This window comes from Beta vulgaris, chromosome 8, assembly GCF_026745355.1.
Source record: "Beta vulgaris subsp. vulgaris cultivar EL10 chromosome 8, EL10.2, whole genome shotgun sequence".
NCBI lineage: Eukaryota > Viridiplantae > Streptophyta > Magnoliopsida > Caryophyllales > Amaranthaceae > Beta > Beta vulgaris.
In genome coordinates, this window is record NC_079209.1 from 27,596,165 (window position 1) to 27,622,261 (window position 26,097).

Sequence of the window (26,097 nt, forward strand, 5' to 3'; positions counted from 1 at the left end):
TAAACCATCAACCATATTGCATATAATTTCACTTGATGTTTTCCGTTAATAAAATCTACTATATTATATATAAGTTCACTATATAAATTTAATATCAATTACCAATTACCAATCCGGTATTACCCTATTGGGTCCATTTGAATTTTTTTTATAAGAATCCGTGAAACGCCTATAATCGAGAGAGACTATTTCGGTCAATTTTTCTTTCAACTTTTAGGATTTCGACAATGACGTAACGAATCCGTATGAGCTCCAACTGTTATCCGGAAAGTTCCTAAATCCTTTGCTTTTCCTCCATCGACAAAATCCTCGGTTGTCTCAAACGAAACGAATTCAACATCTTTGATTTGAAATTTCTTTCTATAAATTTCGATCTCTCATTAATTTTACAGTTTCCTTCGACAACCTTTTGCGTCATCCTCTTCTCCTTTTTGTTCTCACTTCTTGGAAATCTTGGGATTTCCAAGAAGTTCCAAAAAAGGGATCCAAATTTTAATGCAAATTGATTGTCAAGGAGATTTATCAAAGGTGCAAAGAATTCGATTCCGCAATTTCGCAAAAAATTGTATGGTACTCTATATCAAATCATTTCATTCATATGTATTAATTTGTGAAAGTATTTGGTTCGTTTTGGAATTAGTTGAATTAATTTGGTAGGAATTCAATTACAAGTTGCTAATTTCCAGTTTTGAATGATTAGGCTTTCTTGTTGTCGCATCGATTACAAAAAGGGTTGAATTGAGGCTGTGAGTTAAACATCACTTAATTTTTAAATACTAAAGAGGTATCGATCTTGTGTTGATATACTTGATGATTTTGTTGAATGAGTGTTGTTAATTGTGATGTAGCATTTTGTTTAGTGTGATCTCTGGGAGGATTGTGTTTTGTGGTTAATTGTTTGTATGAGATTTTTTCTTTTGATTACTTGGGTTGTGACCATGAATGCAGCAGCTAATATGCAGAGCCAGCTAGTGTGCAACGGATGTAGAACGATTCTTCTATACCCGAGAGGAGCACCTAATGTTCGTTGTGCCGTCTGTAATACAGTTACCCCTGTTCAATCTCCAGGTATCCACTTCTTGAAAATGTATTTATTTTATTTCTTGGTTTTCTCATATTTGGTGTCCATTGCTTAAGTTTATCATATTCATTCTTTCGTATATGTATGTGGGAGGGGGGTGGGGGGTAGTGTATTGATCCCAAATGTAACAAATCCCAAGTGTGTTGAGCCTATTTGTGACAATAGCAAGTGTAATGAGTCCAAATGCTTTTTTTTTTCCAGACACGACTTAAAAGCACAACTGCCTCAATTTGCGGTATGTTTGGGGATTGATTTGGGACTATATGTTTTCATGTGGTATGCTGTCTTTAAATGGAGCTTGTGAATGGTGTTTCTATCTGGGTATCTTTATTTTCCATGAAAACCATCTTACTTCTTTAAACAATGCACGACAGCAGAAGCAGCTTGAGTCGGTTAACACATTCTTTGACTGAAATGCATTTCTATCAAGTTGTAAAATCAGTGAACATTATCAAATATCATAATGAATCCCAGCCTAAGATAATTTCCCAGTTTATGGAGTACCTAAGCTGAAATTCAGCATCTCCGTATTTTCTGTATTTATAGACAGTTGACTAAAACCTGATTTCCTAAGAAGGTCTCAACATTGAGTTTGTCCATTTTCCTTGCGTTTTATTTAAGCTTCGATTACATCTTGACTTGATATCATTCTTATTTTCAAGAATGACAATGTCCCTGTAGGCCCAAGTGGTATCCTCTTCCACCAAAAGCCTAGCTCAGATACCAGTATATATGATTTAGCTAGTACAATTCAGATATTACTTCCACTGATTAGAAGAAGTTTAAGTTGCTACTATCTTCTCTTGTTGATTCTTCTTCTATTATGTTTAGCCAATTTCCATTCTGCTACTCCGTCTTTGTAGCTGCCAATATTGTCAAGTTATGCTAATCATTGACTAGTCTATGGAAAATGAACAAGTGGTTGAGGAAGAAGATTGCAAATGAAGGAAAGGTTAGGATGAGACTGATAGACAGGATAGGAGAAGATGCTGAATAATTGAGATGGAAGAAAGAAGGAATGTCAATCTAACAACCTTGTAAGCCTTTGCATAACATGAATCAGGAATAATGAAGACACATGTTCAGTTTCTGTCCAATTATTTTCATAGATCAACCATATATACAAGGATATAATTGGTACACTAATATGTGATGCATAGGATTTGACCTAGCTTTCTAGTCTTTTGTTCTCTTTGATTTAAGCTCTGTTTGCTCAACTATAGTGTCCAAATCAACTTCAATCAACTTTATTTAGGCTTTCTTATAGATGGAGTCATGTATTAGCATCTGAGCCAATTTCCATTAGTTGATACTTGATAGCTGTAAACTTCTGTCTTTTTATGATGTAGAGTGAGGCATTATAACGTCCATCAATCAAGCTGGTTTTGACCTATTAATGTAAAGGCTATCATGTGGAGTTAGAATTTATTGAGTAAGGGTTTACTATTTCGTCCTTCCTAGCAACTAGCTGGTTAGTGGCGATTATAAAATGGGGAATTCTATTTTAGTGGGGCTATTGGCATAGCTCAGGTGAACCATGATAAAGATGTTGTCCTATTATTTCTGCTCTTCTCTTCATTCTCCTACAAAAATACTAAATATTTGTAAATTACAACAAAAGTTTTGTCAAATGAAAAGTATATCTGCCATTAGTTCATTTTGATTGCGAAAGAAATTGGTAAACACAATGTAAGATTTTGATAATGAGGCTGCCGCAATGGTATCTATGGTTTGGTGTTTATCCTTCTTGGCTATTCTGCTATGCAATATTTTAGAGGAATTGGAGTTTTTTATATAATGGTTTATATGACCTTGGTTCTTAAATTAGTTTGTCTTGTTCACATGCATGTTCTAACGGATTCTTTCACTGCAGGATTGGAAATGGACCAGATCATATGCGGGTGCTGTCATACCTTACTCATGTACTCTCGAGGGGCAGCAAGTGTGAGGTGCTTGTGCTGTCACACTGTGAATTTGACGAGTTCGAATCCTCCTCCAGGTACTAAATATTATAACATGTACGAAATTTGGATGGTTCCCTCATGAATGTGCTATTTGGAAATGAAAGATCTCTCTGAAATTTCAAGATAACGTGCTGAAATTTAGATGCTAGGTCCTATATGAGCTCCGAGTATCATTGCTTTTAATGATTTATGTATATAGTTAAAAGCTCATGATCACTATGTGTAGTGTTAAGCAGGGGGTATAAGGCATGTTCAAAATTTGAAATATGTGCTGTTAATTAAGATTCAGTATCGTCTACTGGTTGTAATTGGATGGTGCTATTCTTTTATAAAACGTGGAATCTACCCCCATTATGCATCAGGAGTAAGGAAAAAAAAATTCAACCTCTTTTAAAAATTTGATATATGTTTAAAAAGGAATCAGTATCTTCTAATGTTGTAATTGCATTGTCTTGTTGATTCATAAAATGTGTAATCCACCTCATGCAACTGAAGGTTAGCCTTGCATTTAGTGTAAATTAGTGTCTAGAACAGCAGTTTATTTTCCTAATGTTGATATAGGAGTACGGATGGTTAATCTCAGTCCATCCGCTCTTCTGTTGTACATGGCACTTCTTTTGCTGGTTGACATGAGACCCTTAGTCTGGAAGCAGCCTGTTAACATGAGCGTTTCTAGTTACAGAATGGATTGGAGAAATACCTTTTTGGAAAGAATTGTTTCACCGTAAAGCTAATTGTTTCCTTGAAAATATAATTGTGCTAATATACTGCTAGTCTCTTCGTTCCAAATCGTTCTTCCTACTAGGCTTCATTAGGAAGATTAAGGAAAGATAAAAGGGGTTACCCACTTGGATGCTTAGTTCTAAAAGGCGCAAAGCGCACCGAGGTGCAAGGCACAAGGTGAAGGCGCACGCATCCCGTAGGCGAGGCGCACCTTTGATACCAAAATGATAAGAAATCTAATATAGAAGCATTTCAATACTTGAAAACAACATAGATATTATATTAAAGATCCATAAAAGGATATAAGAAAGCACAATTCATCACTGAAGTACCGAAACAAGTCAAAGTCAAAGTACTAAGTAGAAAGAAAAGCAAACAAAGTTTTCAAGATAGTGGGGCTAGAACAACTAGAAATCCAAATAATCATCATCATCCAAGTCATAATGATCATCATCCTCATCTTCTTCATAGTCTCTATCTCCTCCAAAGTCATCTTCATCCTCATCATCGTCCGTGACTCTATGAGCATCTCTAGGAGTGGAACTACTAGCAAGACCTTTCCTTTTATCAGGTTTAGATGAGGATCCCGGACCATCCTTTGCTAGCCTTGATGCTATGGTGACGTAACTAGGCTCATGAGCACCCGAAGCTCGAGCTACGCCATGTCAAGTCATCACCCTCAAACACAAAGTCATTATCTTCATCAGAAGAGTTATCATCCATTCTTTCAAGTAGCCACTCATTGCTATCATCAATCTCCTCTAAAAGAATTGGATCCACGGTGTCTTTCCTATCATATTGGCATTGCAAAGCACGATTGTATTTCACAAATACCATGTCATTCAATCGACCTTATGAAGCTAAATTAAAAACTCATTAGTATGCTATTAGACATACCCTTTATTAAAGAAAAAAAAATAAAAATAAGATACTTACAGGTTGAAAACCACCCCAATTTCTCTTCTCGCACAACCACTAGCACTACAAGTGAGGCTAAGAACCTTTATAGCAAATTTCTTAGAGGTTTGGCGCAGAAGATCCAAAGATAGACCACCACTCCGCTATTAGATTTAAATGTAAACATTAATATTTAAGATATCAAAGATACTGAAAATTAAAATTTACTTATTTTAAATAAATATTTACGAGGTGCTTTTGTCTTTCTTTGCCTAACGGCTGCAAGTTAGGCAAAGAGACCGGTTGCATCCTTGTAAATATCCAACTCTCCAATGATCTTGTCTTGAGTTACTACATCCGGAGTCAACGTTGTAATGCAACCAAACAACCCATTCATAACTTCTTCATAATCAATCTCATCAGGATTATCATAAAAGAACTCTGGATTGAGGAAATAACCGGCCGCATGCAAAGGTCGATGAATTTGACAATCCCACCTTGCAACAATGTACTCAAAAGCTCTCTTGTAGTTTTCTTCTTTCATTGAGAAACTCTTAGAAATGGCCTCCTTAGCTCTATCCGTAACTTCATAAATGTAACCCATAGGTGGTTTTCTTTCTCCATCAACCACTCTAAGTACCTTGACAAGAGGCCCCGCCAACTTAAGAGCGTAAACAAAATGTCTCCAAAAGGTGTCTTGCAAAACAAATGATGCAACTTTTTTTCCTCCTGCGTCCTTTGGCCATTTGGAATCATTCCATTTTTAAGAAGTAACCATCTTTCTCAAGTTGTGTCTTTACTCATGAAATTGTGTTAGAGTTATGAACGAGGTTACAAACCTTGTAATTGTCGGCCTATGCAAATTTCGACCATTTGTGAACCTCCTCATCATGTTCACAAGTGTAATATGGCTATACGAACATGCACCTTTTTAGTGCGATCTTGACCTTTGAAAATTTTCTAATATCCTCTAACATTAGATCAAGACAATGCGCCGCACATGGAGTCCAAAAAAGATGTGGTCTTGTAGCCTCAAGCATCTTTCCTACAAATTTTATCAGATATCTATGGATTTATAAGATAATAATTTATGAATATTAGAAAGAGTAAAGTTATATTAAATAAATTAAAGAGATATTTATTTCTTACGCGCCTTCACATAGGTAGAAGCATTGTCTGTCAGCACTTGGATCACATTTTTCTCCCATCAAGCATTTTAAACAATAAGTTGGCATCTTTCACTATTTCAGAAACATCCATTGATTTTATGAACATGGATCCTTTTGGAGAGTTCAGAAGAAAGTTCACATAAGGGCAACCGAATCACGCCATCCATCGGATAAAATGGAGCAATCTTTTGTTGCCCACTCTTTCTTATGCTCCTCCATTTTCTTTTCAACTTTTACAACTTCCTTCTTAAGAAGTTGAACTCGTAGCTCATGCATAGAAGGTGGCTTGAAATCGAGACCATATTGTCCAATGGATTGCATCATTTTACCAAAACTCTCATTAGTGGCCGCATGAAAAGGAATTCCCGCATCATAAAACCATTTAGCAATATCCCTAGAAGCTTTGTCCCTCGATTGCTTGTCACAAGCCCCTAAGATACCTTTCTTCTCTTTTCTTCCTTTCAAAATATCTTGGGGAGTAGAAGGAACATATGTGTCTAAAGGACCCCTTTGTCTTGGCCTTTTAACATTTGATGTGCCACTTTTTTTCCCGAGCTACCTTTGGAGTTCAAAACTTCACAATCCACCTCTTCCGCCTCCTCATCATCATCATTAACATCATAACGAGGAATGTTTGGATACATTTATGCATCATCTTGCTTTGTGCCTTTTGAAGCATAAATGATTTCACTTCCTCACTCACATGTTCGGGACAAATAGGACACTTAATCACATTCCTAAAACCTCCTACCAAATGTTGCTTCAAACGATAAGCCCCTCCTTTGGTTACCTTTTCACAAAAACTACAAGTCCAATTGTTCTTATTTTTAGGATCCGGTTTTCTATATTTCCTAGCCGGATCCGTAGTGTCCGATGATCCCGTAGAAGCCCAACCCGACTCCATCAAAGATTCTCAATGAACAACCAACAATCTACAATTCAAATGGTTTTTGAAAACTAAATTGTATGGGACAATGACAAAAATGAGTTTATATAATACTAAATTGAGTGAATTCCTACTTTCTATATTACTAATTTAGTACTGCAGTACTGCCTCAATAAAAATAAAAAATCAGAGAAGACAGGGAACAAAGAAGAAGAAAAAAGATGAGTGAAGAAATCAGAAAAGAAAATACAGAAGAAAGGAGAAAGAAGATAGAAGAAAATCAGAGAAGAAACAAAAAGGAAATCAGAAAAAAAGAAGAAAAAAGAAATAGAGAAGACGAAAAAAAAGAAGACGAAAAAGAGAAACTTACCGGCGAGGCGGCGACCACCGGTGACGTCGATCGGTGATGAAGAACGCACGCTGCTGTGGAGTTCTAGGGCTTTTCTTTTCTCTCAGCTTCTTTGTCGAGTTCTAGGTTTTCTAAGTTCTAAGCTATAACATTCGAAAACAGCAGACAAAAAAAAAAAAAAAAAAAAAATCACTTGGGGTCATGCGCGCCTCACTGCAGAAAGCGTGTGCCTTGTGCGCCTCGCGCCTTTCAAACAAGGAAAAAAAACGCGGGCGCGGTCGCGTTCGCGGGAACGGTCGCGTTATCGCGGGAACGGCTTGTAACGGGAAAATAGAACGTTTCGCGGCCGTCGCGGCGTGAATTTTTTTTAAAAAATCACACAAGTGGCATTTAAACTTTGTTTTTCTTCTATTTTACTTTCTATATCATATTATGTCCAGAACTCTTATAAATACAATATTTGAGGTACTATGATGATATTTGAACATACTTCTGTGTAAGAGTGTAATTAAAAAAATAAAAAAAGATGAAAATTAGGTGATTCCACGTGAAGGAATAAAAACTAAAAGGGAAAGAAAAAATAAAAAGGGATGAAAAGAAGAGAGAGAAAGAGATACTTTATGAGTTGCAATTATCACGTGACTGGCAGTCACAAAATAAAAAAGAAAAAGAGAAGAGAGAAAAGAAGAAGATGATCGGTATGAGAGAAAGAAAACCAGCAAGCACTAACCTGCAAACAAGCCAACCACCGGCAGCTACAGTGCTCGAAGCAGCCGAAGATGACTCGTCGACCTTCTCTGCCATGATTGGAGAAGCAGCGTTGCATCCCAATGCATATTAGGGTTTTTTCGAAATTAGGGTTTGCAATTTAGGGTTCGATTCGCAGTAACCTAATGAAATTAAAGGAGGGGTTTTACTCGAATTTGAGTTCTACATCCTCGGTAAGCTTTAATTTAAATAAAAAAACATGTTTTATTTTCAAATTTTAACTCAGATCTATAGATCTTGCGTTGGCTCTTCTTCTTCCTCCACCAAAAGAACTGGTCTTCTTCAAATAACGAACGTTACGTGATTGTAACGGTTCTGGAACGCCGTTACACCGTTACGTAACGCTATCGCGCCGAGTTTGGTGTGAATTCCAAATCACCGTTCTAGAACGGTATTTAACGGAACGGCCTCTCTGAAATCCGTTACAAAGCGGCCGTTCCAGAACGGAACGGCCGAGTTTTTGTTCCCTGCTTTCAAAAGGCGTGCGCCTTTTGGCGCCTTGGCTCGTCTCACCTCGCCTGAGGTTCAGGTTGCGATTTTTTGTGCGCCTTGGGTTGCCTGGTCCTAGGCGGGCTTTTTAAAACTATGCTTGGATGTGCAATATGAATAATAAAATTTGAAGGTGGGGAGAGAGATAAAAAGGAGCTAGAGAAGTATCGGAATTGTTAAAGAGGAGGGGTTGTGATGGATAAGAGATTAATTGGTGACTGAAAGGTTGGCCAAAATGCACATAAAGAGGGTTTCTTATTGTCATTATTTCAATTTTCAAGTAAATGAATCGATATTTTGTGTGTGCCAGCCAGTACGAAAGATCATTCTGCAAAAAGGAAACACTTTATGCTATGTTCTTATTTTTTTCACACAACATATGTCCATTATTAATTATATTTGTGTATAACAGTACTCCCTTGGAAAATGGGTTGGATGTCATTTTGTTTTAGACCTTACAAAATGTATCCCTGAAGAGTTATTGTTGAAGTGCTTAGGTAAGAATCTTGTCACTCTTCTAAATTGAAATACACAAATCATGGATGCATTGGTTTTATTCTTAGACTTTTACATTCCACTACCTGTCCAATTGTTTTTCTCCCCTAAAGAAATTAATCATGTTGACAGTCGATTTTTGATTGATCAATTGGTTGTGGTTTCCACATGTGAACTTTATATTGAACTATCAATATAGAGCTCTTTGGATGGAAAATCCCTCATTGGTGAGATCGCTTGCGCTATATTTACAGGGATTTCCGGCACCATAGCATCCGGTGGTTGTCGTCGGTCTATCGTTTTTATGCCAATTTTATAATATTTGTATGTTTTACTCTCTTCTGTTCGATCTCTGTCTCCATCCCTCTCTCTTCAATCATCTCTTTTTCCTTCTTTCTTTTTTATATTTGGACTCATTCTTATCTCTTAAGTCTATGTGAACGCTTTTTCTTTTTCTTTTCTCTTCCTCTTCAACTTGTAGAGTGGGAGGTGGCCCTCTTTTTATTTTCCCGTTTTTCTTTTGAATGTGATGTAGCACTGTTATTGCAAATTGCAATTGAAGGTGAAGACAATCAAGGATGGTGACAGACAATGGCATCTCTCTAGTTATGGTGAAAGTCAATCTCAAATCTCTGAATTTGGTGAAAGCTGTTTGGGTGGGAGGTGGCTCAAATAGATCAGCAATCATAGTTATGATATTAGCTATTTGTGCATAGCGCTTTTTAATTTGGGGAAAGAAATTTTGGTTTCTTTTGAACCTATTGATGTCTGCTATATTTCTGAACTGTGGAAAATGATGAAATAGCCATTGCTAGAGGGAGAGTGCTATGTTTCAAAATGAGGGGTAGGGGGACTTTAATAAGTTGACTTATGGTTTAGTTGTTGGTAGCTTGTAGAATAAGATAATTTGTTTGTTAGTAGAACCTATATAAACAAGGCAAATCAGGGAGAGAGAAAGATTGGCAAGGCTGTAATTGGTGATCAATCACCATGTTTAGCATTAATTTATTCATATCGTGCTTGTTTTCTTCCTAATTCTTGTTCTTCTTCCCTTAATCTCTCATTTTCTGTCCATAATCTCTCTGTTCTGGTCACTAAGCTAAGTGAATTTTTAGCAGGGAGGGAGCAGGAAGGAGGGAGGGAGTGAGGGAGGGAAGGAGCGAGGGAGGGAAGGAAAGAGAGAACAAAATTGTATCGCAGTCAAAGGTCAAATACCACCTCAAACGTGGTCTGGAATCTGGACATAAGCCATGTGTGTACTTTTTGCACATTGTACCTGTAGAAGTATCACAATATAATAGAAGGTGAAGTGACTTAAAGATTTGGATGTATTTTCATTGTAGACATTTGAGCATTTTGAACAAGTTTGTGGTATTTTACCCACCTACATGGCTACAAGAGGTGGGTGGCTATTAAAAAATTGATGCATCATGATCTTGGTATTTTATGTTCCTTATGATGAAGGAAAAACTATATACTTCATGTGTTTCTAAATAAGTGCAATAGTTTGACTTTCACGCTTGACAACACAAAACTTAGACCATTAATATTCTTAATTATGCATTTGTACAAATTATAAAAAGTTGATATTATGGAAATATTCATTGAAACAAATTTAACAACATATTGTATCATGATTTTTGTTTTTATATATTAGTACAAAAAAAAATACGATCAAAGTGAGATGTATGAATAGTGCAAAAGTCAAAGTAGTGCAAAAGTCAAAGTGTTACACTTAAAAAGAAACAAATGAAGTATTAGAAAATTTCTTTTTTCCCGATGTCAAATGGGCTGGAAAATGACTTTATGAAATTCTTGTTTGATGGAGGATGTAGTTTATGGAATCAGCTGAATGTGAGATACTGTAAAGCCACTTTGTTTGATTAGGAAAATCTTTTCCATTGATTGTACTGTCTTTTATTCTTCTTCTCTAAAAAACTTTCTAATTTATTTAACTATAATAGAACTTTTTATTTCCCCAAACTCATTACTAACAGTCATAAAATATAAGTTTATTTCTTTTTGTGTGACTTGAGAAAGCACTTTGGTAATTTTTTATTTACCGGAGTAATTTATTTAGTTGCTAATGAACTATACTTTCTTGAACATTTCATAATGGTCAAACAAATAAATGAAAACAATTTCTTAAAAATTCAACCTTTGAGATTTTGATTTATTACATTAGCTACAAGCTCTTTGTAGTCATTAATAATAGTATATTTATAATTTATCAACTCAGCCCCTGCTAAATAGTTGGTCAAGATCCGCCGCTGTGGAGAAGGAAAATTTAGCAAATGCTTGCAGCAAATTAGTCACGTGGCTCCAGTGTATTGTTGTGTCAGTAAAACGGAGGGATGCACTTCTTGTTTTCGTTCTTTCACCCTTTAACTTTGTTGTTTTACAGTATAAATCAATTTTTTAATAATGAAGTTGCACAACTCTCCATGACACATGGCACCCGCTGATTTGCAGACAATGTGTCATATGGCGTCGTTGGTCTGCACTAGTCTGTAGCTAGACCATGTTTTCACAATGGTAAAACCATTTAAAGCTTGGTGTTCCTACTCTAAGACCAATTAAACCATACCATTGCACATGCTCTAACGTTGGTTTTTTTAATTCTTTTCATGATAATTATGTGGGATTTTTTAAAGCTCATCAGATTCGGGGTATGTCTTTTCAAGTTTATATTTGAATTTAGATTTGTTCTACTGATAATTTTGACCCTATTTTGTTTAGTAAAGACGCTTCATGGAATTTTGATGTGTACCTTGTCTTCTAAGATAGTATTATTACTTTGCTATTGAAATGTCTTTTGCTAATCTACTCCATATACTTCTATATTGTTTTCATGAGTAGTATCAAACCAAGTTGCAACAGTGCGTTGTGGAAGCTGCCAGATGACACTAATGTATCCTTATGGAGCACCATCAGTCAAATGTGCTGTTTGTCACTATATTACAAACGTGGGAGTAAGTTCATTGTTTCTCTAATGGTGCTTGTTTTCAAGAGGTTCTTTTTGTCTGGTGTTTTGTGCTTCTCATCTTCCCACATATCTAATGGCTGGTTTCACTGAAAGGGAAATCAAATGTCCTTTCTTGAGGTGGGGGGTTGGACTATAGCTGACAATCTTGACACTTTGAGCTTATTTGGTTGGAAGAATTCATGCTGCTGGTAATGGAATGGAAATACTATCTCCATTTCCTGATGTTTGACTGGGTTCCATTTTCTCCATTGATGTTTCTTGAATGTATTTGACTCACCTTGATCTGTTACTTGTCCCCCGAGTGGATATATAAGATGCTAAATGGGGGAACCAGGGGAAAACCATGCAAAATCTGCCTGATTCTGCGACTACCTCCTTCACTACAGTACCAGGATCACCATTATATCGCACCCCATCATCATACGTGAATCGATTCCAGAGGGAGAAAGCTAATATTGACCAATTTTAGGGAGCTAATTATGATTGAAGATACCACTTTTTTCATGCCACTGCCGTTACCCACCAGGCCACCACCATGCATTGCGTACCATGTCACCACCATCATCGATACACCAAATTCAGACACAGAGAGAGAGAAAGAGAGCCATATTTTACCAAATTTATCGCAATCCAACAACAATACCAGAGTTGAGGGAGAGAACACTATCTGACCATATATTGAATGTACCATGAGTGCATGTGAAGACAGCCAAAAACATTGCAAATGGTAATACAGAAGAGAGAGAGAGAGATCATGGTTGTGTCTTTGAGTCCCTTTCATTTCTTATTTTTTTATGGAGTAAACTTGCTAATCAAACACTTTTTGGAAACAAATGGAATTGATTAAAATATTACCCAATTCCCAGACCCTCAATTCTATCGTGTTTCCGTCACTTTACTGAGCCAAACATGCTAGCGGTTGTCCAAAAGATTTCAAATTCAAGATCCACTTGTAAGAGTCGCATGGAGTCCATCAGCGTCTTGAATGTAAAGAGGGACAATTACTGGAATTTATTGTACCATTGTTTAAACTCAAAATATAAAATGAAAGGTGAAGTAAGGAGGTAATAAGAGGAGTGTACAAGAGAGATAAGGAAAATAGTTTTTCCTTTATTTTGAAGGAAAAATAATTTTCCATCATTGGAAGAGTAATTTTACTCCAAAGAGATAAGGAGAATAGTTTTCCCTTTATTTTGAAGGGAAAATGGTTTTCCATCATTGAGAGAGCAATTTTACTCCAAGAGAAAATAGTTTTATACTCCTTTGCAAACCAAACAATGTAAAATTGAAAATAAAGGAAAATAGTTTTGTAGTAAAATGTTTTACGCCCCACTAAACAGACTTCAAGCAAAAATTATCTAACGAAATTGGTATGTATATCTACTTTCTGGCCGTTACATGTTAAGGGTAATATATGGCCCACTGATACAGTGGTCCTGTTTCTGTTGTGAAGTGGGAAGGGTACCGATTTGTAGGGTTATGCTATATGATAAAATAACAAACTAGAAGAAGCCTAAGCTAGAGAAGCAACTTTTGATATGATAGACTTCAAAATTCAGTTTACCAAGGAATGCGAAAATCCAATTAATGTGACTTCTTTTTGGTCATTGATCATGGAGTTAGAATACGAAATTCCGCATGATTGGGAAATTAATTTTGGTTCCAACATTGTATCAGACTGATGTCGATCTGGCTGAAGTCTCTTTAGTGTGGATCACTTTATCACCAGTGAAAAACCTAAATTTAATTTTATATCAAGAGGTTGTTGCTTCTTTTTTTTTCTTTTGGTAATCAGATTAGAAACACCTTTTACTAAATTCTTTTGAGTAATGTGTTCTTCAGACTGCAAATGGAAGTGTAGCAAGTCCTACGCATAGACAAAATGGTATAGCTACGTCATCAGCGTCTTCCACAGTAAGTGCTAGAACTAAGAACAGTCTATGTTTCTATAGTATATTGGACTATAACCGTCCTACAGGTTAAATCACTTTTCTTGAAGAAGTGTCCTTACTATGGCTTCCACTACTGTATATAAAAAATCTACTGCATTTATTTTGCCTGTATTTTCTGTTTTGATCACAAATGGCATTCTTTTTCGTGTGAAGCAGTCCATCCCGCATTCCCAAAGTCAAACTGTGGTCGTGGAGAATCCTATGTCTTTTGACGGAAGTGGTAAATTGGTAATATCTTATGCTTCCTCTCATGAACTAATATATATCTGTAGATATTCTTGAGCAAGATTTGATTTGGCATTTTTTTTTTTTTTTTACTTTTTTCAGGTCAGTAACGTTGTTGTTGGGGTTACTACACAAAAGAAATAGTTCCTAGCATGTCTCTTTCTTTTTTGTGGAAAAGCAAATTTGATTTGTTTTGATAATATTTATTATTCACAGAGCCCGTTGTGTGTCCTTGTATTTGTTGTATCTCAAAGCAATTAAGTGCTTAATGTGAATGTTGTAATTATTATTAGTTTCTTCTTGGATGGATTGCTTGATATTCTTGATCCGATTTGCAGTGTGGTTTTTATCTAATCTTTGTACAGTAACTCCATAAACTAGATTTGTTTGCAGAGAATATTTGAGACTATATTCGTCAATTTCTCTGTCTTGTTTGGGATATTGTTTAGTAGATATTTTCTCCGCTCCTCTCTAGGTGCAACCTAGCCATTTGTGCACTTCTTGATAAAGGGAGAGAAGGCAAAGAGGACACATAGTTGCAGTACCTAAGCAAATTAATTTACCATCCTGATCCCTATCAATCACCAATCAACCACTCCCATCACTTGGGGTGTTAATAACTCAAATCGGGATTGAGTATGAGTAGTAGGATTTTATGTGGATTGTTAAATATCGTTCCAAAATTATTTAAATCTTGAGTCTCACCAAATATTTTCAACTTAAAACTTTTTTTTTCCTTTTGCACAACCACTATCTCCATTCCTCCAACCACCACCGAAGCCATGCACACCACTACGAGCAACACAGGAAAAAAAATTTGGCCAATAAATGCTCGGAAGTTCGGAAACGTCCAGGTCATTGTTTTCCCACAAGCTCGGCAAATTAGATTTGTTTTGACCAATGACCATGGCGGAAACGTCGTAAGTGCATTTATTGACAAAAAAAAGCTATTGTTTACCCTTCAAATCGATATGAGACACTTAACTTTTTGCATGAATTCCTTATTTAATGAACTTCTAAGCTTGTTCACAAGTTTCGTAGCCGAGCCAAGACTAGCTTAGGCTTTGTTAGGATATCGAGTCAAACTTGAATTGTTCATGAACAAGCTTGACTCAATAAAACTCCTATTCATCCCAAAAAAAAAAAAACTCAACACAACAGTCAACACCAACCATCAAAAAACTAAATTCAACTATAACGGATGCTACCACTAGTTAAATTGTTTTCTCTTAGACTTCCGCAAACACGAACACAAGGAATTTGGGGTAAAGTGGCTAAAAATGCACAATCAAGCAAATCTTTGCTCTGTACACTTACAAGTACCCTTTACAATTGACTTCAAAACAACAACAATGCAAAACATAAAATCAATCTGAAATCCATCAAGTTGAAGGATTTCCTGACGAGACTTTGTTTGCTATTATGGATATATGACCATGGTGTCCTAATATTATGAACTTTCTTGTCTCTAACGAGTTTTCTCTAGGTTTCTCAAAGCCCCAAAAGGACAAGCTTCGTAGTGATGCAAATTACTATGCTTAAGAATTAAGATGATCAATTTTATAGAAGCATTATTCAGATCAAGCTATCTGTAGATTCATTCCTAAAAGTGAGTTAATTTGTATTCTTACCTTTTGTCATTCTCATGCACGTGGAGGCCACTTTGGTGCAAAAATATCGGCAAGGAAGGTACTAAATTATGTTTTTTTGGCCTAGTTTGTTTCAAGATGTATGGATATTGTAAATCATGTGATAATTGCAAGAGAATAGGTAATATTTCTAAAAGAAATGAAATACCCAAAGCCCATTTATTATATTGTGAAATATATGGTGTGGGGGATTGATTTTATGAGACTGTTTCCTAATTATCATGCTTATTTATATATACTCCTTGTTGTTGAGTATATTTCAAACTGGGTGGAAGGGAAACCCACCTAATATTGACGATTCTAAAATGGTCGCAAATTTCATTAAGTCTCATATGATATTTTCTAGGTTTAGAGTTCCCGAGCCTTGATAAGTGATCATTGCAAACACTCCTACAATTGGGTGACTTGATGAAAAAGTACTTTGTTCTTTAAAAGTAGAGATGATCATGGCCGGGTCGAACTTTGGCAAAAAAATTGGCTCGTTTCGGGACAAAAAATTTGCGCCAAAGCCCAGTATTTCGGGCCGGGCCGAAATCTGGCATATTTTTCCAAATCAATATTGCTCGTAGTTCGAATTTTTTGCCCAAAAAATTGGCCAGGGCCATGCTAGGTCCGGCCGCGAACCGAAAAATCGTGCCCAAAACCCGCCCAAAATCAGGCCGGGCTAATCTTGATCACCTCTAATCAAAAGGTATTTGAACATCCAATTACCAACAAACTAATGGGCAAGCAGAAGTTCCAATAGAGAGGTGAAGTCATTTCCTGAGAAAATAGTGAATCCAAATAGGAAACGATTGAAGTTTGCACTTGGATAATGCCTTATGGGTATATTACACTGCAAATAAGACACCTATTGGAATGTCACCATATAGAATTATGTTTGGCAAGCCGTGTCACCTTTTAGTAAAGCTTGAATATAAAGCTTATTGGGCATTAAATTCTTTAATATGCTTATGGATGACGCTGGTGAACAAGGAAGTCAATATGCACATAAATAATGTAAAACAAATGCGCTACTCGAGAGGCAACCCAAACCTTTTGCCAATTAATTCTTTAGTTTATATCTAAGTATCAAATTCTCCTCTTCTCTTTGGGTCTTTTTGAATTTTCCTTGCTCTTGGTTACTTGATTCATGTATAAAATTGATTGGATGTTGCTGAGTGCATGATTTATTATGCAATTGGTTTCGATAGTATTGATAGTAATAGTTGGGCGATTTGAATTAAGGTTATAGGTGCCCCATTGTTCTTGTGTACTAGTGTGTTTCGTGTGGGGTTATTGGTTGGTATTGCTATGAGTTGGTTTGCACTTGTTAGTTGATCATAGTAAGTATTTTTGACATGGTGAGAGCTAAAAAACGTTCCACTTCGGCTCCTTGGAATATGGGAAAGAAGAAGATTAAGAGTTCGGAGGCAATCACATCTTCCCCACCTCCAGTAAAGATTGATTATATGGGTGTTTAACTTGTGAGTGCTTTGAAAAAAATAAGATTTGGGCAAACTTCATTAAGCTAGAGTGGGATGTGCTATGTAATAAATTCATTAATTTTCGTACTTTAGTGGATTTATGAATGAATGATGTGATGAGAAAGTTGTTCCGTAAAGGACGAATGGAGGAGTTTCTTACAAAGTCAGTTATATGAGTTATACCTATGAGTTCTTAACGACATTAGAGAGGTCGACTAATCGGACGTCGAGGATTTCTTTTCGTCTCAACAATAATCAGCGACATATGAGTTATGATGTGATTAGGAAGGTGTTTGTATTGGAGATAAGACCTCAGCTGCCAGCTCAGCTTCCTAAGCAGCTCATTAATTCAACTAATTGATTAGTTTGTTACAGATTCTGTTATGACTTATTGATTAGTTACAGTTTCTGTTATGCCTTGTTGGCAACCTTCTTGAATTACTCATTACATATAAATACTCTCATGTAATGATTTGGTACTCAATTAATTCAAGTCTTCACATTCTCTCACATTGAGTGTAATGTGTTCTCTTTCTCTCTCTTCTTGTTAATCTTTGTTTCTGCTCATCATTTCCTTGATGATAATTAATCACATTTGATCAATTAACATGGTATCAGAGCTGAGATTCTTTCTCTCTGAATAAAATTCCACGCATTATCTTTTCTGGTAAACTTCTTTGATTTCTTCTATTTTTCCAGTGATCATTGATGAGTTTTTTTCTTGAATTGTTGAATTGAGATTTCTGAAATTGTCTAAACTTCATCTGGAAGTTATATTTAGTTGATTTCTGTCTTGAAAAAGTTGGTGAAAATTATTCAATCATGGCTAGTACTGAAGCTAATGCTAATGTTAAGGTTGATCCTAGCACTGTTCTTGGTAGTGTTTACTACATTCATCCTGCTGATAGTAGTAACACAAAATTAGTTCATGTTTTGTTTGATGGAAATAGTTACAATGATTGGAAGAGGTCTATAATGTTAGGCTTATCTTCTCGAAATAAGTTAGGCTTTGTAGATGGGTCTTTGAAATGTCCTGCACCTACTGATGTTGATTATAAAGCCTGGCAGAGATGCAATGATCTAGTGCTAGGTTGGCTGTTGTTTTCTTTGGAGAAAAATGTTGCAAAAAGTGTGTGGTTTTGTAAAACTGCTAAAGATCTTTGGAAGGATTTAGAAGAAAGGTATGGTCATACTTCAGCCACACAACAGTTTACTTTGGAACAATCTTTATCTGAGTTACATCAAGAAAAGAATGAACCTATTTATGTTTTCTTCACTAAAATCAAGGCTATATGGGATGAGATGGATAACATTGATCCATTACCTTATATGTACTTGTACAAATTGTACATGTACTTTGTCTGAAAAGTTGTTACAGTCTCAGCAGAGTAAGAGACTTATAAATTTCTTGATGAAGTTGAATGATGATTTTGCTAGGGTAAAGACTAATGTTCTTATGATGGACCCCGACCCCTGCCAACCATCACTACAACATATAGAATTTGTATGCAAGAAGAAAAACAAAAAGAAGTTAGTCATTTTGTGCCACAAGAGCCACTTGCTCTTGCTTTTGATAGAAGGAGATATAATGATAGGCTTGGAAAATCTTCTGATTTTCATCATTACAAATCTCAATCTAGTGGATCTTCTTCTGGTGGATCAAACAACAGCCAGAAGTTCCCACCTGGGAACAAGAAACCTTCTCCTTGGTTTTGTGACTACTGTAAAACATATGGTCATGAAGTTGACAGATGTTATAAGCTTCATGGTTTTCCCTCTTCATGGAACAAAGAAAAAGAGGTTGAAAATATGATGCAAAATTATGATGATGCTGATGATTCTTATGAATATTATGATAATCACAAGCAGTCCGATGAGATTAATCCCACCATCATTGCTGATTAGTATAAGTAGTTGATATCTCTTCTTGACAAACATACCACTAGCACTGAGCAACTCAATAACACTCCTAAACATGCTAATGCCTTCATAGCAGACAAAATTTGTCTTTTATCCAGTTTTAATGTTGAATGGATTCTTGATAGTGGTGCTACAAATCATATTTGCCATGATCTGTCTTCTTTTCTTTCCTATACTCCTATACTAGATGCTGCTGCTAGTATTACAATTCCAGATGGCAATAAAGTCTCAATTTCTCACATAGGCAGTGTTCAATTGAATGACCACATTATCTTGAAAGATGTGCTTCATGTTCCTGGTTTTCAGTTTAATCTTGTTTCTCTTCACAAGTTATGTTTGAATATGGATTGTGAAATCAAGATTAATGCTCATCTTGCCTGATTCAGGGGCCTCAGCTGACCCATCCACAAGTTCTTGGTAGATTGAAGCAAGGACTTTACAGTACTGATTCATCAAGTTCCATGTTGTTTTGTCTCCTACTACACATGCTAGTGTAGTTTCTACTCCTAATGACCTAGCCAAATTATGGCATCTAAGGTTAGGTCACCTTCCTTTCAAGCAATTGAGCTTGTTAAAACCTGAACTTGATCTTACACACATTTCTGATTGTATTTGTCAACTATGTCCAGCAACCAAACAAACTAGACTGCCCTTTCCACACAGTTCAATAAAAACATGTAATCCATTTGAGTTGATACATGTAGACATATGGGGTCCTTACAGAACATTTACTCATACAGGTTGTAAGTTGTTTCTTACAATTGTAGATGACTTCACCAGATGTACATAGATTCATTTTCTTAAAAATAAATCTGATGCGGTTCATGTTCTACAAGATTTTGTTCAATATGCTGTTACTCAATTTAATTTCCCTATTGTTGCTGTAAGATCTGATAATGCCAAATAACTCACTGAGGATGCTATACCGAATTTCTACAACTCAAAAGGTATTGTGTTCCAAAAGAGTTGTGCTGACACTCCACAACAAAATGGTGTTGTGGAGAGAAAACACAGACATCTGCTTGAAACTGCCAGGTCTTTGTTTTTCCAAGCCAAATTACCACATTCTTACTGGAATGAATTCATACTTGCTGCTGCTCATATCATCAACAGATTGCCTCTGCAATCTTTAATAAATGTTTCTCCTTACTCTAAGTTATATGGTCAATCACCAAACCTTGATCATCTCAAAGCTTTTGGATGCCTTTGTTATGCATCCACCCTCAAACAAAACCGTTCTAAGTTTGATCCTAGAGCACAACCTTGTGTATTTCTAGGCTACCCTCCACATCAAAAGGCCTATAAATTACTTAATCTTCACACCATGAAAATCCAAGTTAGTAGAGATGTTGTCTTCCATGAAAAGCACTTTCCCTTTCATCTCTCAACTTCTCACACCTCTCCACTTCCTTTCTTTATCCCCACTTCTACTCCACCTTCACCATTATCTCATTATGATTTCCCTGATATTTTCTCCTGTGATCTTCAGCCCACCACTCCTTCTATTCCCTCACCTCCATCTTCTCCTACACCTATTCCTTCTACTACCTCTCCAACCCCTTCCCACTCATCTCCTCCTCCTCTCAGAAGATCTTCTAGATCAACTAAACTCCCCTCTCATCTTACTAATTTCCATTTTTCTCTTCCCCACAAACACACAACTGCCCTTACACATCACTGGTGTAATTTAGTCCAGTTTGACACCCTTCCTTCTTCTCATAAAACTCTCATATCTTCTTTAACTTTCCAAGAACCTACTACTTACAAGGCTGCTTCTGGAGATCCTAATTGAGTTACTGCCAGGGATAAAGAGTTACAAGCTCTTGTTCATAACAATACCTGGGATGTTGTACCTCTCCCTTATGGCAAAAGCCCATAGGCTGCCAATGGGTTTACAAAGTTAAGTTGAAATCAGATGGAACCTTGGAAAGATACAATGCTAGACTTGTAGCAAAGGATTTCACTCAAAAATTTGGTATTGACTACCAAGAGACTTTCTCTCCTGTTGTGAAAATGGCTACTATCAAAAGCCTTATTGCCATTGCTGCTTCACAACATTGGGATATCTTCCAGCTTGATGTAAATAATGCTTTTTTGCATGGGGACCTTCATGAGGAGGTGTACATGAAAATGCCAGAAGGTGTTCCTAATCCTCTTAATCATGTTTGCAAACTAAAAAAGTCTTTATATGGCTTGAAGCAAGCTTCAAGACAACGGTTTGCAAAACTTGTTTGTGAACTTACACATCGAGGTTTCATTCAGTCTAAACATGACTACTCTCTATTCATCAAAAAGTCATGCACCAAAATGACAATTGCAGCTGTTTATGTTAATGATATTATCATCACAGGAACTGATCCTACATTTATTCAGTCACTTAAACATCATCTTGACAGAGTATTCAGCATCAAGGACCTGGGCATGCTTCATTTCTTCCTGGGAATTGAAGTAGGTTATTCTGCTGATGGCATCTCTCTTACTCAACATAAGTTTACAAAGGAACTTCTAGAATTTGCTGGCATCTCTTCTTCTAAAGCAGTGGCTACTCCTCTGCCTCTCAATCTTAAATTATTAGCTGATGAAGGAGCTCTCTTCCATGACCCTGAGTATTATAGAAGTGTGGTGGGCAATCTGAACTTTTTGACAAACACCAGGCCTGATCTTAGCTACACTGTGCAAACCTTAAGCTAGTTCATGCACTCTCCCAGGGTTCCACACTACAATGCTTTAGTTCATGTACTCAAATATGTTGCCTCCACTTTAGGCCAAGGTATTTTGATGAAGGCCACTGATTCTCTTTCTCTACAAGCCTATACTGATAGTGACTGGGGGGCTTGTCCCAATTCCAGGAGGTCCATTTTAGGCTATGTTTTACTTCTTGGTTCTTCCCCCATTAGTTGGAAGAGTAAGAAACAATCCACAGTGTCAAAATCTTCATCTGAGGCTGAATATAGAGCTATGTCCAATGCTGCTTCTGAAGTTCACTGGCTTGTTTGATTGCTTGAAGAGATGGGTATTGTGAATATTAAACCTGTAAGCCTTTATTGTGATAATCAAAGTGCTCTCCACATAGAACATAACCCAGTATTCCACGAAAGAACCAAACACATTGAAATAGATTGTCACTTTACACGTGACAAGACTATTGAAGGTCTTCTTGATGCCAAATACATGCCTACTCAACATCAATTGGCTGATGTATTTACTAAAGTCCTCCCTTCTGCTTAGTTTCAACAACTTCTTTCCAAGTTAGGCATGCTTCACTCTGCAACTTCTTCCCTGCCTAGCTTGAGGGGGTGGGGTGGGGGGGGGGTATTGGAGATAGGACCTCAGCTGCCAGCTCAGCTTCCTAAGTAGCTCATTAATACAACTAATTGATTAGTTAGTTACAACATCTGTTATGACTTATTGATTAGTTACAGTTTCTGTTATGCCTTGTTGGCAAACTTCTTGAATTACTCATTACATATAAATACTCTCATGTAATGATTTGGTACTCAATTAATTCAAGTCTTCACATTCTCTCACATTGAGTGTAATGTGTTCTCTCTCTTTCTTCTTGTTAATCTTTGTTTCTGCTCATTTTTTCCTTGATGATAATTGATCACATTTGATCAATTAACAGTTTGCGTGGGAAGCACCTGTAGTGAGGAATAATAGTAACCCTTTGCAATACTGTGCATATTCTAAATTTTGGCAAGCTATCACAAATTTCAAACTCAATTCTTATGGTGATAAGAGTTATGGTATTACGCACCTTTGCCTTCAATTAGGTGATCGCTTTAGAGAGCACCAATATAACTACCTTAATTGAATTTGGCTGATTTTTTTGTTTCCAATTATCAAGATACAATACAATAATTCTGGCCATTTGAGCATGGGGTGCATGATAACGCTGTTATAGGAACATTTGAATACCTCCTAGCACATTCAAGCCTTTGGATTCTATCGATATGTACTAGTGGAAAAAATTCCAACTGATCCAGATAAATTGGACTTGACTAATCCAAAAATCAACAGATCAGTTCGGGTCAAGTGGTTGAAGAAATTCAACTGATGCGATTAGAAACCATAGCAATTAACCATTAATTGATCTGGTGGGAACCGAAAAGAAGACCAGTTACTGATCCAGATTTCCCCTATCCACCAAATTAGTTGAGTAAATTATGATATAAAAAAGTAAAACATGCACTGTACACAAAGCACAATCCAAAAATCAATTATGGATTAGCTTCATCCACCAAAAATACTAGAATTGTTGATAAAAATTCATATCCAAAACAAAATTTAAAAAATGAAAAATTTTAAAAAACTAAATCAAGTATTAAAATTCAGATTCACCCACTATATACCACTCACTATATAATGAAAAAGGAAAAATTACTAGACAATAACTATTTAAAAATACAGCTCACTATATAATGCAGATCCAAAAATGGAAATTTAAAAAAGAAATATCACAAAATATATATATATATATATATATATATATATATATATATATATATATGTATATATATGTATATATATATATGTATATTATGTATATATATTAATATATATGTATATATATATATATATATATATGTATATATATATTATGTATATATATGTATATATATATATGTATATGTATATATATATATATATGTATATATATATATATGTATATATATGTATAATATATATGTATATGTATATAATATATATATATATGTATATATATATATGTATATATATATATATAATATATATATATATATATATATATATATTATATATATATATATATTATATATATATATATATATATTATACGAAAACAAGCTTAAGCAAGACGTAGTCAGTCTGCAAGCCTAAAACAACTTTGAGGATGACAGGGGAAAAATCAATATAATCACTAGTGGAAAAAACCTTATATGTCACTTAGTATCTTGTGCGGGTTTTGTAAAACCGCATCCGAAAATCAACCAAAAAATGGGAGGAAAATTTGGCAAACAAAATCTGATGCGGTCCTAAAAAAACCGCATCAGATTAATAAACCGCTGCCGTTTTTTTATTAATCTGATGCGGTTTTTGGACCACATCAGATTTTCAAGTTAGTAAGACCCCAAAAAAAACCCGCGTCCTAGCAACATTTTCAAAATTAATTTTCTTTGCAAACCCGCGTGCCAGCAGCAGCTAGCCACGCACACTACTCCTTCACACTTAGCTGAAGAATACCGACCACCCACCACTACACCTCACCGCCACCACCTGCGACCGGCATTGAAACACTGTCCACTGCACCACTGGTGGCCACGACTTTCACCGTCAACTACACCGCCAACTACCTGCGCAATTGATTTCTCCCTATTATGGTTTGCCTAAGCACCACCACACCACACCGCCGGCCACCGAGACCGCCGTCGACCTTGCGGACCACAACTGCTGGCGGTGAGGAGGGTATATATGATGGTGGGAATGCCGTTGTTAACGATGTGCATGAAAGAGGTGAGTTTGATGTCATTGAGAATGATAAGAACCTTGAGGACAAATATGAGAATATTGAAGTAGAGGATGATGATGAGGATGGGGACCATATCGAGGAGATGATGGAGGGGGTGGATGATCATGCTGGGAAATGGCCTCGTATTTTTGAGTGCATGGCCGAGGCGTCTCGGAAACCTTTGTATCTCGGTTGTACGAGGTGCACCAAGCTGACGGCCGTGATAACACTCTTTAATATCAAGACGAAAGCCGGTATAAGTGACTCAACTTTCACTTCCTTGTTGCAAGCATTTATGATATGTTGTCGGACGACCATGAACTACCCATCTCGAACTACTATGCTAAGAAACTGATGTGTCCCTTCGGGTTGGAGTACCAGAGGATACATGCTTGTCCAAACTATTGTGTGCTATATCGAAATGAATATGAGAATATGGAAGAGTGTCCTCGATGTGGGAAGTCGCATTGCAGGCGCGCAGGGGTTGGTGATAAGAAAGGGCCTCCAGCAAAGGTGATGTGGTATCTTCTGATTATACCACGATTCAAGCGCATGTTTTCAATAAAAAAAAAAGCTAAGAACTTGAGGTGGCATGCATAACGAATGAAAAAGGACGGTTTTCTTAAACATCCGGTTGATGCTCTTGAGTGGAAAGGTATCAATCGTCTGCATAAGACCTTTGGTGCCGAGGATAGAAATTTAAGGCTTGGCCTATGTACGGATGGGATGAACAGATTTTGCACTCTTAGTTCTCAACATAGTACATGGCTGGTTCTTCTAGTTATATACAACTTTCCTCCTTGGTTGTGCATGAAACGCAAGTACATCATGTTGTCGATTCTTATTTCAGGGCCGAAATAGCATGGAAATGACATAGATGTCTACCTCCAACCACTTGTTGATGATTTGAGAAAAATGTGGGATGAAGGAGTTTCTGTGTATGATGCACATGCTAATGAGTTATTTGTTACGTAGTATGAAACTAGTAAACTAATACAACAACTCCCAACTTCGGATTCTTAATTTGGAGACTTGTGCAACAATGATTGGCTCGGATCCCGGTGCAAACTTCTGACTAGCAACCTGCAAAAAGGGACCCACCCTGGAGGTTTGGGTGGTATTTCCCCCTCCGATGCTTAAGTCAGATATCAGGGATGTGAAGGAACTTTTAGAGAGAGAAAGTAGAGAGAAAGAGAGAGAATTTATGGCAGAATAACAGTACTATGCTCTGAAAAACGTACCTTTCCCCTGATTTCAAGACTATTTATACTGTTTGAAATGACTGCTGTACCTTGATGTCACCCTAATTTGGGAGCATCTAATTGGCTGAGCAATAATATCAGGACACGTGGCAAGTGCTGATTGGCCAACACATTTTACCTTTTAGCTGAATCAGGGTTTACTTTACTAGGCCTAAGTACAATTTCAGGGCCACAAGGGAGATTTTCAGTACACCTTTTCTTCAGAGAAGTGTACTTTAGCCCAAAGAACCTGCAGGCCTTTGTACTTTTCTTTGCATAAGCGAATGCCACATGTAGGGATGAAATAGTGCCACGTGTCATAAGGGTAGCCGTTGACTTTTAGGCTACA

General features: G+C 36.5%; 2 protein-coding genes across 13 annotated transcripts; both read left to right on the forward strand.

The window, feature by feature from the left end:
- The first annotated feature begins 179 nt into the window (after positions 1-179).
- LOC104901262 (protein LSD1) lies at positions 180-14,338 on the forward strand. 12 transcript variants are annotated; one of them, XM_048635308.2, is made up of 8 exons: positions 180-570; positions 701-784; positions 949-1,068; positions 2,955-3,080; positions 11,681-11,793; positions 13,650-13,721; positions 13,913-13,987; positions 14,087-14,338. In XM_048635308.2, the coding sequence occupies exons 3-8, from the start codon at positions 957-959 to the stop codon at positions 14,126-14,128; spliced, it is 540 nt and encodes a 179-aa protein (XP_048491265.1). In that variant the 5' UTR covers positions 180-570; positions 701-784; positions 949-956; the 3' UTR covers positions 14,129-14,338. The 12 variants fall into 12 exon arrangements, with proteins under 12 accessions (XP_048491265.1, XP_048491266.1, XP_048491263.1 ...); XM_048635309.2 differs by having other exon boundaries at positions 952-1,068; XM_048635306.2 differs by having other exon boundaries at positions 180-565.
- Positions 14,339-17,921: 3,583 nt separating this feature from the next.
- LOC104901275 (uncharacterized) lies at positions 17,922-18,464 on the forward strand. The gene has a single exon (XM_010688827.1). The coding sequence runs from the start codon at positions 17,922-17,924 to the stop codon at positions 18,462-18,464; it is 543 nt and encodes a 180-aa protein (XP_010687129.1).
- The last annotated feature ends 7,633 nt before the right edge of the window (positions 18,465-26,097 follow it).